The sequence below is a fragment of the Enhydra lutris genome, unplaced genomic scaffold (assembly GCF_002288905.1).
Source record: "Enhydra lutris kenyoni isolate GAN:26980312 unplaced genomic scaffold, ASM228890v2 scaffoldscaffold50, whole genome shotgun sequence".
Taxonomy (NCBI): domain Eukaryota; kingdom Metazoa; phylum Chordata; class Mammalia; order Carnivora; family Mustelidae; genus Enhydra; species Enhydra lutris.
Genome location: NW_019154134.1, coordinates 137,346 through 152,790, shown reverse-complemented (window position 1 = coordinate 152,790; position 15,445 = coordinate 137,346). Strand labels below are relative to the sequence as shown.

Below are 15,445 nucleotides of genomic sequence, written 5' to 3'. Positions count from 1 at the left end.
ACACCCCCTTTTTAAAGGAGCAATTACAATCTAAGCTCAGGCAATAAAGAGAAAGGCCCACACTAAGAAAGTGAAGAACAAGGATCGGTATTTGCAACTGGAGAAATGTGCCGAAATTTTGGGAAAATAGGTTAACATTAGTTATTGTTTTCTATACAGGCCCCCGGCCCATCTGATGTTCCTATGAAATCTTTCATAAACCAAATGACATAAAGCAAAGAAGCACTTACCAGTAATTTATATGGAAACATTTTCGAGCATTCCTAAAAATAACCTCTCAGGCTTTTCTGGTAACTTCGGCCACATCTCACTAACAGAGGCACAGAACAAATGGAGATAAAGCACAGATGCTTACAGCCACACTTCAGATTTACGGTGGCCTGATGTTGAGATGCTGAGCGTAGCCCTGCTTGGGGTGTGCACTGCCTCTCGCATAACAGTTCCCTGCAAAACAAATGCTGGATGCTATTTTCGCTTTTCACCGCCCCCCCCCCCGCTTTTTTTTTAAATAAAAGTGAAAATCTTTTAAGGATTTCTTACAGTTAGCAAAAACAGGTACTGATATAGGTCTTCAAAAAAGCAAAGTGGCCTAGCATGAACTGTTGACAAGTGGGGGATACTGCTGTGTGTCTTCAAAAGTTTTATCAGAACCTTAGGATGTTTGAAAGGGAGGAAGTTTTGCTTACTGATCTCTCACCAGATGACAGAATATATGTGCACTTCCTTCCCGACAGCAGAAGAGATGGTCATGTCTGCCACACCTTTTGACACTTGATAGGAAACTAGGCCTTCCAGAATATGAACACTTTATCTGTTGGCAGCTTGTTGTCCCAATCCATGGGTGGTTCATAGTGCAAGGGGCTGGCAGTTAGTTTGGATGGACTTGTCGGGGGAATGCAATGTTCCCAGCCTGGTTTCCACCTGCTCTGCTGAGCTAGAATAGTGAAACCTGAGTGGACTTCCCTTCTTTTCTTTAGGCTATCAGCTATCTGGGATGCAGGCTATGCTAGTCCCGGGCTTTAAAATGAGCTGAGCGTAGGCAAAATGTTACCTTTTCCTTTTCCCTAAGAGGCTTGCCTTCTTGAACTAACAGAGGACTATTAGAATGTATTTTGACCTGACAGAGGATTGAATCTTAATGTTAAGATAGTTTTCCTTCATTTTAATCATAGCTGGGAAATGTGGTTTATTTGAAAGCAGACTCTCACCAACTGATTTAGACAGTTGTATGGAAATTGAGTTTGTTCCTTTGCATTTCTAAGTAAATTGCTTCAGATTTACAACTAAATTACTGAAACAGGTAATGATTAATTACCTAATGTTCTTTGTAGGACATTTCTAACTCATACTTGACAAACATCACTGCCTGGAATCTCTCAAGGCATCCTGGGTGGGATCAGTAAAAAGATACTGGCTCTGGAAGGCAGGGGTAGATTCAAAGAACCCTCTTAATTAGGGCTCTTTTTTTTTTTTTTTTTAAGGTTTATTTATTTATTTGACAGGGAGAGACAAAGCACAAACACAGGGAGCAGGAGAGGGAGAAGCCTGACCTGGGGCTCAATCCCAGGACCCTGAGATTGTGAGCTGAGCCGAAGGCAGACCCTTAACTGACTGAGCCACCCAGGTGCCCCAAGAACTCTCTTAGTTAGGTTTAAGAGCTCTTGGACTCTCCTCTACTGCGTTCCTTTCTTTTCTTATATGAATTTTAACAAGCTAACTATCTAGTTCTGAGTTGAGCTTTGGGGCTGCTAAGGCAGCATGAAACTTAAATGGATGAGCTGCGAAGGTCTGACTCCTTTAGCAGTTTTCCCATAGTGATCATATTGAGCATGAGTGAGCCATCTCCATTTCTGGGGACTGCTATATAATCTTCAGGTTTCTTTCCCTCAAACCCATTTAACTTATTAATCTAAGTTAGCTTTATAGTTGATGTTTCTCAGTTCCTGGTCATTTTTGTGCCTTTCATTTAGTCTTCCTTTTTCTTGGAGATACCCGTTTTCTCTTCTTTTCCTCCCCTCCTTTCCTGTCTCTTTTCTTTCCTTTCTGGAAGTGGGTACTCCAGTTCTGCACAACTCTTAGGTTTAGGCTTTTGACATCATTAAGTAGTGATGTCAGACTCTATCTAATCTGTTTCTCTGCAAATGGTAGATGAAATACTGACTTAATTCAGTGTCATCCTTGGGCCATTCTTTGAAAATGGAAGGGAAAGTTCTCTACATTTGAAGTTCTCTACATTAGAAGATACCTGTTATTTTTTCTCTCTAGTTATAATTGACTTCTAAACAAGGACTGGGAATTGAAGAAGGGAGGCTGAAAAGTGTCATATGTTCCATCATCATATATTATTTAATTTTTACAAAGCACTTTGCAAAACAAGGTGCTTTCCATCCATTTTATTACTTTTCATACCAGCCTTATGAAATGATACAGTCCTCAAGATAAGAGTGCAACTGTGATAAAAAGAAAAACTCAGCCTGCCCTTACTGTCGCTCAGTGGAGTTGTGACAAATTTTTTGTCTGAGCTGGAATGGGATTCATTGGTAATTAAATTCAAGTGCACATGATAACTTCCTGTTACCTAAGGAACTATCCTAAGGAACTGAATGTCATTACTGTGATAGAATAAAGAGATGAATCAGAGCCAGACCATGCTCTCTGATCTGTATGATTCTGAATGACACATACCTTACCTGGTCCTTCCTGAGGATCTGAAAGAAGATTGTTGTTGGATTTCCATTTTACCTATAGGTGGCCTGTGTCTTAGGGTTTACTGCTTTTCAAAGGATGTGGAAGACTCCCTAGGTGACATGTGTCCCATAGTTGGATATTTTCCTCAAGGTCAACTCAAAGTGTGTTAAGTACCAATGAGCATTCCCTGTTCTCATGTATAGGGAAAGACATGACTCTTCAAGGTGTGGTCTTATGGTTGACTGACCTGTCCATAAGTCACATTGTCACAGACTTTAACTTAAGGAATTTCCTAGGTTTGCCTAATTTGAGTAAAGGAATTAATGAATGAATATACTATGCTTAGGATTATGCTCTTAAACCTATGCTGATGCTAATTCTTAGAATATTTATTAAATAGTGGCCACATCAAATGAACAAGACTTGGGTTCCTGCCCCTAAGCAACTTACAGTCCGATCCCCAGAAGCAGTTACAATAAACAGTCTGATAAAAGATATTGAGAGCCTGCCCTTGGTACGTTCTTTAGTTCTTTTTGCGAAATGACTGACTATGGCTAAATGTATAGTTGATAGATGAGGAATAGTTTTTTTCCTTTTGTTGTTGGAGCACAGTGTCAACTAGTCCCCTCTTCAGGTGTGTATTTTAAAACAAGTCTTTATGTAGTAATAACATTGCAGTTACCTTACAGAATGATCTCTTACCACTCCACTTTATGATCTCATAGTTCCCAGGAGATGTGTGTGTCTGCTTTGGCTTTGTTTTTAATAAATAAGGGAACCGAAGCATGAAGAATTAGTGATTTGCTCAAAATCGTACCTGTAGTTTTTTAGGATACCATAAATAAATAAACCAGGAGTCATAGTCTTTTTCCTTTAGCCAAAGTTCTAGATAAATTGTAATTTTGTCAGTTTGTTTAATGTATTAGTTTCCTCCTGCTACATAAGAAACTCAACAGTTTAAAAGGAAAACCCACTTATTAGCTCATAGTTCCATTAGTCAGAAGTCCAGCATGAATAGTGTGGCTGCATTCTCAAGAGTTGTCAGAGGCCAGTTCTGATCTGGAGTCACTTGGGGAGAATCTGCCTCCAAGCTCATTCAGTATTGGCTGAGTTCGGTTCTTGCCATTTGGAGCCCTTCATGCTCAAGTCAGAAATGACATATTGAGTCCTAGTGTCTCTAACATCTCACCTCAGACTTAAAGGGCAAGTGTGATCGGTTCAGGCCCGTGCAGATTATTTCCTTTTCTTAAAAGTCAATTGTGCCGAATAATAGAACCTAATCACAGGAGTGGTATCCTGTCATACAGTCCTGGTAATTATACAGGATGCATATGTCAGCTAGGAATCTTGGGGAACATCTTAGAATTTTATCTACCACTCTAAACATGTCCCTTATACTAGATTAGAAAGCCCTTGAGCAAGGGTGGATGTCAGAGAGGGAGAGGTATGAGTTGACCATCCTGAGGCAGTTAGTGAATTGCTTTGTGATTATAGGTATTTTAAGAAAACCTGTAGTTCCAAGGGAGCCTGGGCCTCTGGGCCTCTTAGAATCTTCTGGTGGTAGTCATTTAGCCAAGAGCTCTGATATGTGTGGTTTTAGCCTGAACAAAAATTTTTTTAAAAAGTGGAAGAAGAGTAGTGGAGGAATGAGCAAAAAAATGGGCGAAGGAGATTATGAATTTGCAGTTACAAACTAAGTCATGGCGATAAAAAATACAGCATAAGGAATATAGTAATACCGTAATACCTTGGTGAGCATTTGATAACATATGTAATTGTCGAGTCACTGTGTTGTACACCTGAAACATACTGTATATCAACTATACTTCAGTTACAATTTTTAAAAAGATTAAATATGTTAGTCTGAACAAAGTATTTGGAAAGTACTGAGATACAGGCTTGCAACTGGAGATTTATATTGTCTGTGCATGAGCCACATGTTTCATAAGATTATCATCCATGATTAACTGTTCTTGTGAAGCACCGTGGTAGGAATTGGAAACACTTTTTACTATGTAATATACTCTGTTTAAAATAAAGTTTAATCATATTCTCTTATTAGATCTTTGCCAACCTCTCTGCTGCTAAGGATACTACCTCACTACTTTTTGTTTGGCTATGTGAACATCTTGTGCCAAGAGACCATCCTTAATTGTTAGAGAATTCTGTCCTGTTTTCCTGCTGAGTGGGAAAAGTTAAAGATTCAGGAGTTGGGTAGAGGTGAGTCAGTCTCTGGAATGATTTTCTTATAGCCTTGAGTTTAAAAATTTGTCAGTTCTATTGCTAGGCAAACAAACAGAGGGTACCTGTATCTAAAAGACTGCCATGTTTAGTCCCATCTACTTACTTTTTAAAGATTGATTTATTTATTTCTTTAGGAAGAGAGACAGCATGTGTGGGCATGGAGGGGAAGGGTAGAGTCCTAGGAGGGGGAGTCCAGACTACTTGCTGAGCACACAGCCTAACATGGGACTCAGTCCCACTACCCTGAGATCATGACCCAAGCAGAAACCAAGAGTTGGACACTCAACTGAGTGTGCCACCCAGGGACCCCATTATCTACTCACTTTTTAAAAGCTGAAGTGTTAATAGGTATAACCACCACCACAACAAATCCAGTATGGAAGAGAAGTTTTATAGTTCATTTGCATTTGTTATGATAATAATCAGGGTATGTTTCATAGTCATTAAGTCATGATTAGTTTTGCCTCACAAGGCATACCTTGGGGTCTTTGGACTTTTTTATTTTTGGTTTCTTATAGAAGCTAAACTGTGAAGTGTCTAGGAAGTTTATTTCCTGTAGACGGTAACCAGAAGATTTATCTTACCACATATTACATTAGGATGTGGTGAGTGAATCAGAGCCTTGAATTGTTCTCTAGAAGGGGGACTGAGGGGACAGCTTTTCATTTTTATGGTGATGGATGGTCTTAATGCAGAGCAGTATCCATCCAAATATATTTTGTTTTATTTTTAAAGTGTATTTATTTTTGATCATGTTATTTTTTTAAAAGATTTATTTATTTGAGAGAGAGAGTGGGGGCAGGGTAGGGGCAGAGGGAGAAGGAGAGAGAAACTCAGGTAGACTCCTTGTTGAGTGCAGAGCCTGACTCGGGGCTTGATCTTATGACCGCAGGATCAGAACTGAGCTGAAACCAAGAGTGTACCCTTAACTGAATGGGGCATCTAGGCACCCCATTTGATGCTGTTACTTTTTTTTTTTTTTTTAAGATTTTGTTTAATCTTTTTTTTGACAGGCAGAGATCACAAGTAGGCAGAGAGACAGGCAGAGAGAGAGGAGGAAGCAGGCTCCCTGCTGAGCAGAGAGCTGGATGTGGGGCTTGATCCCAGGACCCTGGGATCATGACCTGAGCCGAAGGCAGAGGCTTAACCCATTGAGCCACCCAGGTGCCCCGATGCTGTTACTTTTGATGCGGTGCAGCTTTGAGTAATTTCTGTTGATTTGAATAAGATTTGATAACACAGAGCATCTTTTGGAAAAGATGAAGGTCATTTTGGTAAATGCCATTTTGTTGAGCTCTTTTCTGGTACCAGCTAATGACCTTTAGAAATAAATTTTTTTTTAATATATATTTATTTACTATATATTTTACTATAATATATTTTGTATTTATATACTATTTAATATATTTTACTATATATATAAATATATATACTTACTATATATATTTACTATATATTTTACTATATATTTATTTATTTAAGTAATCTCTACACCTAACTTGGGGCTCAAACTTACAACCTCGGGATCAAGAGTCACCATAGTTGAGCATCTGGCAAGGCTGTAGTGAGGGTCAAGTACTAGGAATCCAAGAAGAATATGGTCAGAGGAGTTATACTGCTTTATACTTTCTTTTTCTAAGCTTACCGTGGCCAATCTTAGTTCTTCTGGATAATTCAAACTAGAAAAACTCTGTGGGGTGGAGTTGACTGTCCTTGAGGTCCAGGCAGTAGACCAAGGAAGGAAAGGAAGAAATTATTAACATATGTTTCCAATAAGCCAAGAATCTGTCCGGGTCAGACTCACCAGGTATTACCAATTTAAAAGCCCAGAACAAAAGTGGATGATGGTGGTGACAGTATGGGGAGTCAGGTCCCACAGTCCCCTTTTAATTGTGCTCTCTGGCAAAGAACAGAGAAAATCTTTAAAAAAAAAAAAAAGAATTTGGCCTTTGATCTCAGTGCAGGTCTTTTTTTTTTTTTAAGATTTTATTTATTTATTTGACAGACAGAGATCACAAGGAGGCAGAGAGGCAGGCAGAGAGAGAGAGAGGAAGGGAAGCAGGCTCCCTGCTGAGCAGAGAACCCGATGCAGGGCTCGATCCCAGGACTCTGAGACCATGACCCAAGCCGAAGGCAGAGGCTTAAACCACTGAGCCACCCAGGCGCCCCAGTATAGGTCTTGATCTCAGAGTCATGAGTTCAAGCCCCATGTTGGATGCCATGCTGGGCATGGAGCCTACTTTAAGAGGGGAAAAAAAAAAGGAAGGGACTAACTAATTGGAAACTCAAGATGCACAGGTAAAGTATGTTAACCATGCACTTTACTATGAATAGACCTGTATAATAGATATATAATGTGAGTCCCACATGTAATTTCAGATTTTCTGGCAGCCACAGAAAAAGGCAAAAAGAAAAAAGCAAAAAGAAACATGTGAAATTAGTTTTAATAATACTAATTTAGGTAATCCAATAAACAACAAGATTTTAGTATGTAATACATATAACAGCATTAATGGGATGTTTTATATTGTTCTTAACACTAAGTTGGACTCCAGTGTATGTTTTACATTTATAGCACATCTCAATATATATGCTAAATTTTTGTTAAAAAATAGTTGGGGTATATTTAAAGATTTTATTTATTTTAAAGAGAATATGAGTGCATGGGGAAGGGGTTGGGTGGGGAGTAGAGGAGGGACAGAGGCAGAGGAGGAGGATGGGGCAGGCTCCACACTGAGTGTAGAGCCCTACGTGTTGCTCCATCTGACAACCCTGAGGTGACCTGAGCTGGAACTGAGAGTTGGATGCTTAACTGACTGAGTTACCCAGGCGCCCGAAGTTGAAGTATATTTAGATTTGATAAAATTTATGGGTGAAAGTAGATTCACATATCCAGGATATTCCAAACATACTTAAGTTTAATAATAATAATAATAGTAATAATAATATATTAGTTTTTAAATTTAAATTTATTTAAAATTAAATACAATTTGGGGCACGTGGGTGGCTCAGTCAGTTAAGTGTCTGACTCTTGATCCCAGGGTCCTGAAATTGAGCTCCACCCAGTGTAGGAACTGCTTCTTAAACAGCTGCCAGCCAATCTTCTTATTTTAGGCTCCTCCTCCTTCCAGCCCTCATTTCCATAGGTACGTCATGATGCTAATTCTTGTGCCTTTTGATAGTCTTTAAATATAATTACAATTGGTTATTGTGTTTTCAGCTTTCTTAGGTCTTTTGGGTTTACCACTAGTCTATTTCCCAGCTTCAAAATTTGGTTGAAGTTGTGCTGTTCTTACTCTTTCCAACCTGATAGTCTCCTTCCTTCCATCATTGTTTTCTTTCCAAAAAGAATCTTTTTCTGTAGATTTAGAAGGTTTTCAAAAGGGGAGAAATTAGGTGCTTTGTTCAGTCTACTGTCTTTTATCTAATATTTCCTATTAATCTGTATTCATGAGCAGATTTTGATATTTTTAAAAAGATTTCGTTTAGGGGCGCCTGGGTGGCTCAGTGGGTTAAGCCGCTGCCTTCGGCTCGGGTCATGATCTCAGGGTCCTGGGGTCAAGTCCCACATCGGGCTCTCTGCTCGGCAGGGAGCCTGCTTCCCTCTCTCTCTCTCTCTGCCTGCTTCTCTGCCTACTTGTGATCTCTGTCAAATAAATAAATAAAATCTTAAAAAAAAAAAAAGATGTCGTTTAGTATGTATGCTTCTTTCAGTATCTATAGTTAAAGGTTTTAGAGGAAGACTCAGGAGCGACAGGAAGATGAAGTATTTAGTCCCAACAGGTTAGGAGAGGAAGGGTTTGGTTTGGGGGTTTGGGGGCAGAAGAGAATTGACAGCAGGCAAGGAGAATGGTGAGAGTAGAAGCATTAAGAGACAGGTAGGGTGATGAGAGAAAATGACAAAAGCTTGGGCATCTGGGGGGTGAGGCACAAATACAGCTCCAGGAGCATTTATCTTCCTGGATACCCCTATTTTTAGTCATTTATACATTTTATGATCTGGGAATTCTTGTTCTTTATCTCAGAATCCACAGCACAACTAAGGATATAATTAAAATACTGAGTAAAGCTTACTGTTTGCAAGCATAGTATACAGAGATCTATAAGAAAAACGCGTAATAGTAAGTAAACAATACACCCTCAGTACAGTCTAGCAGCGGTCTACATTTCAGTAATTGAATTGAGCTTGCTCTTGGGGTGTTTTGTTGGGTTTTGAAACAGAATTTTGCCTATAGGGTGATTCGCTTTGCTGGTAGTTGCTGCCCTCTGTTGGACATTTTGGGAAAGTTCAACTTTGATCCTGTAGGCATCATTTTTGCTGTCCATACTCAAACTGAGTGCTAAAGTGTGGATAATTTTTTTAAAGTAATTAAATCTGTTTTTAGTAATGCACCAAAGAAAGCAAGAGAATGTGGTATCTTCCTTGTTATGAAAAGATATATTCACTTTTGTTTCTAAAGGCAAGAGTATGGGCCTTAAATGGGAACAAGGCAGAAGAATTTGGGGAATGCAAAGATTTTAGGCTTTGGAATCTGAAGACTAGAGTTCATACCCAGCTTGTTTCTGATCACGTGACCTCAGTGATTTACTCTACCTGTCTAGGCTTCAGTTTTTTTCATTGACACAATGAATTGATTTCAGAGTTTTTTCAGGGCTCTTGGCAGTTTAGGAAAGCAGCCCCAGATTATGGTATCTATTCGTAGGAAATACAATGACTAAGTCTCAGGCTCTGCCCTGAAGGAACTTAGTCTGGAAAGGAGCAGAGGAGGCGGACAGTCAAAAGACAACTGTAATCCACAACCAGTGCCACGAGACAGACAAGCACCTATTACATAACATAAGGAGAAACATAAGGAAACATAAGGAGAAGTACTTGTCCAATTAGAGTTGGTATCCTACTGCAGGGCCTGTTGGAGTTAGCCTTGAAAGCAAAGTCAAGACTGAGGGAAGGAGCAGCCTAAGGAAAGTCTGGGGTGGTGAGACAGCAAGATCTGTTTGTGGACCTGTAGCTCGTTCAGGATGCCCAGAAGATAGAGTTTGAAGTAGAGGGTTTATGACAGTTGGGAGCCATTGAAAGGTTTTAAATGAGGAAATACTGTGGACATTGTGGCATTTTAGAAAGATTACCCTTGGATACAGTATGGAGAATGGATTGGTGTAAGGTAGACCGGACTGGAGGCAGGGAGATCAGTTAAGAAGCTTTTGTAGTAAGTCGAGCAGGAGATAATAATGGCAAAAGCTTACATAGTGGTAGTAGGGATGAACAGAAGAGAAATGAAACTAGGCAGAAGGAACCCGTTGCTGGTTTCCTTTTCTTTAACTTAGCCTGCAGCTGTGAGCAATCCAACTGGCAGTGATTCATTAGCCCCAGGTTCTGTTCCCTGTGTTACATCCATCCCAGAATTGTTAGGGTTGTTGCTTGGTTCTGAAGGAACATTTTGAGTTTGGAGGACAAGTTTCTGGAAGCAGTTACTCTAGGTGCACTTAAGTTTAATCTTGGCAGTGGTTAAATTGTACATACTCATCCTTTTTGTAGCTTGTTTCCCCTGTGAATAAGGATGGTGACAAAAGGAAGTGTTAGTCTCCTTCAGTGTTGCTGCCTGCTTCACCATCCTTCTGCCTTCTCTCCCCAGTAAGAGGCACACACAAAGTAACTATAAATTCTGTTGATGCTGAGCAAGGTTCTTAAAGCTTCAGGTTTGTGATTAGCCCTCAGTCAGTGGAAACTTGACCTCCTCTGGACCATGGAGGGAAAAGTTGATTCACTATTTAACCAGATATAATCAAAGTCTGACGTGGGGAACATGAACATAATGGTAGAGATTTTTTCTTATCCGGAAAAAGGTTAGTAAAATAGCTCTGTGGCAGGGTGAGAGCTAGTTTTTCTTTCTTTCTTTTCTTCTTTTTTTTTTTTTTTTTTTGTGGGGGAGAATTTTTTTTTTAATAAAGATTTTATTTATTTATTTGACAGACAGAGATGACAAGCAGGCAGAGAAGCAGGCAGAGAGAGAAAGAAGAGGAAGCAGGCCCCCCACTAAGCAGAGAGCCCAGTATGGGGCTCGATCCCAGGACCCTGGGATCATGACCCGAGCTGAAGGCAGAGGCTTAACCCACTGAGCCACCCAGGTCCCCCCTACCTTTTTTAAGATTTTACTTATTTATTTGATGGGGAGAGAGACAGCAAGAGAGGGAACACAAGCAGGGGGAGTGGGAGAGGGAGAATCAGGCTTCCTGCTGAGCAGGGAGCCCGATTCAGGGCTCCATCCCAAGACTCTGGGACCATGACCTGAGCCGAAGGCAGTTGCTTAATGACTGAGCCACCCAGGCGCCCCTAGTTTTTCATTAGTTGAGGAAGGTTAGTCAAGAGGCCTTTGCTATATATATTCTTGTAAAAACATTAAGATAAAGAAGTACGGTTTAAAATTAGGTATTAGGACAAAGAATTCTGCTTTATCATCCCTGCTATTTTTTTTAAGTACAGCATGTATATGGAAGGGAACATAAAACACAGAATTATTAAATCAAACACCCATGTAATGATCATCCGTGTCAAAAAATAAATATTGTGAGCACCTCAGAAGCCCCTTTGTCCCCTTACGCAGGCACAACTTGTCCACTCAGCCCAACTAAGCATGGTTTTGACATTTGTGATAATCATTCGTTTATAATTTTACCTCCTAAATAATAATATAGTTGGCATGTTTTTAAGCTGAATATGAAAGAAATAACTCATTTAGTTTTAATGTTTGTGAGTTCATTTAATTTCTCTGTGTAATTGTTCCCCATTGTACATGGTACCAGGTTACCCATTCTACTCTTGATGGCTCTTTGGATTGTTCTCTGTTTTAGATATTGTTATAGTTTTGCTGTGATCATTCTTGTTACATATATCCTGGTACATACATGCAAGTTTCTGCAGGATAGATTTATAGAAATTGATGTGTTGAGTTGTATATGTGTGTATTTAACTCTATTAGATAATGCCATGCTGTTTTCCACAGTGGCCATAGCAATTTACATTACTGCTGACTGTGTGAGAGCTCCCGCTGCTCTCCAACCAGACAGACAAGAAAATGTTTGCCATCTGTGAGAGTGTGAAGCGATATCTCACTGTGGTTTTAGTTTGCATTCCCTCGTTTACTGATGAAGTTGAGCATGTTTCATATGCATAGTGGTCATCTTAGAGTCCTTGAGATTCTCTACTTGTTTTCCCCGCCAAAGAGTCCTATGTTAGTGACCTTGAAACTCCTTCATGCCTCTTACATGGGAGAATGTGGTAAGGAATAGTTTGCTGAAATCTTTAGATTGTAGGAAGTACCTTAGATCCTTTCAACTTACTGTTTTTCTCCCCCCAACCCATTTGGTGTTGGGGAATTCCACTGATCTATCTTCTTTTTCTTTTCCCTCCTTTTTCTTGTTTCCTAGACTCTGAAGCGGCTCATGGCAGACGAGGTAAGGAAATTTTGTTCAGCATGTGCATGTTCCAGCTCATTTCCTCCACTGTGATATTTACCACTTGTCATAACTTTGACTTCCTATAACTTGAAATGGTGATGTTGGTTCTGTTCTCAGAACCTCCCCAAATTTTTTCCGAACTCTTTGCTCTGTGTTTGGCCCATTGCATGCATCCCCCTGGGACATTTCATTGGCTTCCAAGGGTAGCCACATTCTTTAAACTCATAACTGACTTGCAGTCTGAATGCTACTCCCATCGCTTGAAATCCACAATGCTTAAAGATACTACTGTTATTTTCAAACAGGTAGAGCTAACAAACTTCAGCTTATTGGTGGCTCTTTGGTTTGAGCATCTGTACTGAGGTTTGGGGAATGGGTCATGAGTCTTGGGTTGACAGAGAGATAGCATACCTACCCCTGAAGTACACTGTATTCTTTGCAAAGGGGATTTTGAAGACTATATATTGAACTTTTGCTGCCTCTATAACACAGGGGCTTTGGAGTGTACAGAAGAAATGTACATGAAATGTACAGAAAGTAATGGTTCCTGGTTTTAAGGCATTTACTTGTTTATTCTTTATGACCTATACCTACTAAAATCTGTGTTCATACTCACCTCTGGAAGGGAGGGACCCTCTGAAGGAAACAAATGGCATTTTACTGAGCAAACTCTATATGTGAGGTGTTTTCAGTTCTGTATAGCTGAAGGGCTTAGAAATGGCCAGAGAACTCAAGAACAAGGTATTCTCTTTGTAGAGAAGTTTCAAATCTTAATACTTCAGTCCTCTTACTTTTGGATGAAGATGAGAGTACAGAATGAGTATACTAAATTAGGTAAGAGATTTCTTGTTTTAATGTTAGAAGAATCTTAAGTGCCCACAAACCAGAGGAACCATGCACGTATAAGAAGTTAGAGAGTTGACTACTTCATGTGTGGTTTGTTGTGTGAATGAAAATGGATCGCTAATAATTTTTTCTCTTTCTCAGCTGGAGAGATTTACCAGTATGAGAATTAAGAAGGAGAAGGAAAAGCCCAATTCTGCTCATAGAAATTCTTCTGCATCATATGGGGATGACCCCACAGCACAGTCATTGCAAGATATTTCAGATGAGCAAGTTCTAGTACTCTTTGAACAGATGCTGGTAAGTTTTCCACCCCAAAACTGCTTTTTTTCTGAAAATGCATTTGTGGGCCTGGTGGGCACTCTTTTGGGCATGATCCCCCTTAATTAGCCCTTAATTACAAAGAATTTCGGGTTTAACAGAGAATGTCTTAATAGTCCTAATAACAAAGGTACTAAATATACAAGCACCAGTCCATAGATGGAAATCAATGAGTTAGACTTGGACATGTCTAATGGATGCCCACCTTGTTAATGTCCTTCGGCACAACAGTATGTTAACCACAAAGACCTTAGGCAAGTGGACCAACTCATGTGGTGGTGTGGAGACCACTTTTGGGTTAGCTAGGGTGGATAAAGTTTTAAAGCATTTGCAATCAATTTTATATGAAAGGAGACTGAGGCATGGAAAGTCATCATTTACCCACGGTCTTCTATTTAGTGGTGAATCTGGAGAGATAATTCTGATGCTGTAATTCCTAGAAGACCTTTAAAGATTGTGGATGAAGTCAGTTGAGTAATGAAATGCACAGGGATGTGACTTGATTTCGTGTCCTCCCTGAGGGACACTGAGTGAGCAGGACACTCAGCGAATGCACAGTAGTGCTAATAGGTCTGGGAAAGTTGTGAGTACATGGTTCCAAGGTTTCCTATAACCTATATACTTGATAGATGATCTCAGATTCAAACAGAGATTAGCGGCAGGCCTAACTTAATAAAAGCATGGGTGTAAAATTCTTAACACTGGGCCTGGTATATAATAAACACTCAGCCAGTACTATTATTCTTTTTCACTATAGATTTCAGTTTGTCTCTCAGTCCAAGTGCTGTGAGAGCCTAAGACCATCTTTTGGGCTTGGATTGCAAATGTACATGTTTTCAGTGCCAAGAAGGCAGGAACAATAAGTTAAGCCAGATAGCAAGTGATGAAGAGGAGGGACTGTGGTCAAATGCAGAAGGACTTCAGGTGTTTTTGTTAAGAGGGCCAGGCCACAGTTCAATGCTGGTAGCTTCTGTAGCACTCCAGTTGGAAATGCCCAGTAGTACCGGATATTTCTGTTTTTCTAAAGAAGTCATAAATCTTCAATTCTTGAAAATAGTAATTGTTTAATAGTATCAACTATTATAGATAGCATTCAGATTTTACCAGTTGGTCATTTTCTTTAAAAAACTGTTCATTCAGGGGTGCCTGGGTGGCTCAGTGGGTTAAAGCCTCTGCCTTCGGCTCAGGTCGTGATCCCAGGGTCCTGGAATTGGGCCCCTTGTCCGGTGCTCTGCTCAGCAGGGAGCCTGCTTCCTCCTCTCTCTCTGCCTGCCTCTCTGCCTACTTGTGATCTCTGTCTGTCAAATGAATAAAAATAAAATAAAATAAAATAAAATAAAACTGTTCATTCAAATCACAATTCCACATAAAGTCCCTTGTACTAATGTTCTTTTAAGTTTTATTTCATCATAGGTTTTTGTCCGTCTCTTTTATCCTTGATATCACTATAAAAAATTGGTGGAGGAAACTGACCCATAGAGTTACACAGAATCTGAAATTTGATGATTGCATCCTTTATATAAAGTCTTCCAGATTTAAAATGTTGAACTAGCTAAGCAAAGCGTACCTTGTCTTTGGGTCTGATTCAGCCTGAAGGCCCCCACTTTGCAACTTCTGTGTTCAGTATATATGTAAAAGGAGGAAAAAAGCACCAGGAATTGAGTCAGAAAAACATCACACTTGTTTTACTATTTAGGGACAGTGTTTCCTTCTCTTTCTCTCTCACACACGCACACACCTGGAGACAGAGAAGAACTGGAATGTATCCGTTTTCCCCCTACCCTTTCCCCATTTCAAATAATATTTTGAACTTACTGGGTTAAATTTGTGCTCACTGAGGCAGTGGGCTCAGACACATGGCCGTACACGTAACAGGCTCAAGTTGAGCCTTTTC

The 15,445-nt window shown here is 39.8% G+C and overlaps 1 protein-coding gene across 4 annotated transcripts in view; it reads left to right on the top strand.

Moving 5' to 3' along the window:
- LOC111156878 (diaphanous related formin 1) overlaps positions 1–15,445 on the top strand; it is an 87,190-nt gene that overhangs the window by 12,305 nt on the left and 59,440 nt on the right. For 2 of the 4 annotated variants that reach the window (XM_022518002.1, XM_022518005.1), the window contains exons 2-3: positions 12,358–12,384; positions 13,375–13,530. In XM_022518002.1, coding sequence (XP_022373710.1) covers positions 12,358–12,384; positions 13,375–13,530 — 183 coding nt within the window. The remainder of the gene's footprint in view (positions 1–12,357; positions 12,385–13,374; positions 13,531–15,445) is intronic. The other 2 variants (XM_022518004.1, XM_022518003.1) reach the window with 1 other exon arrangement.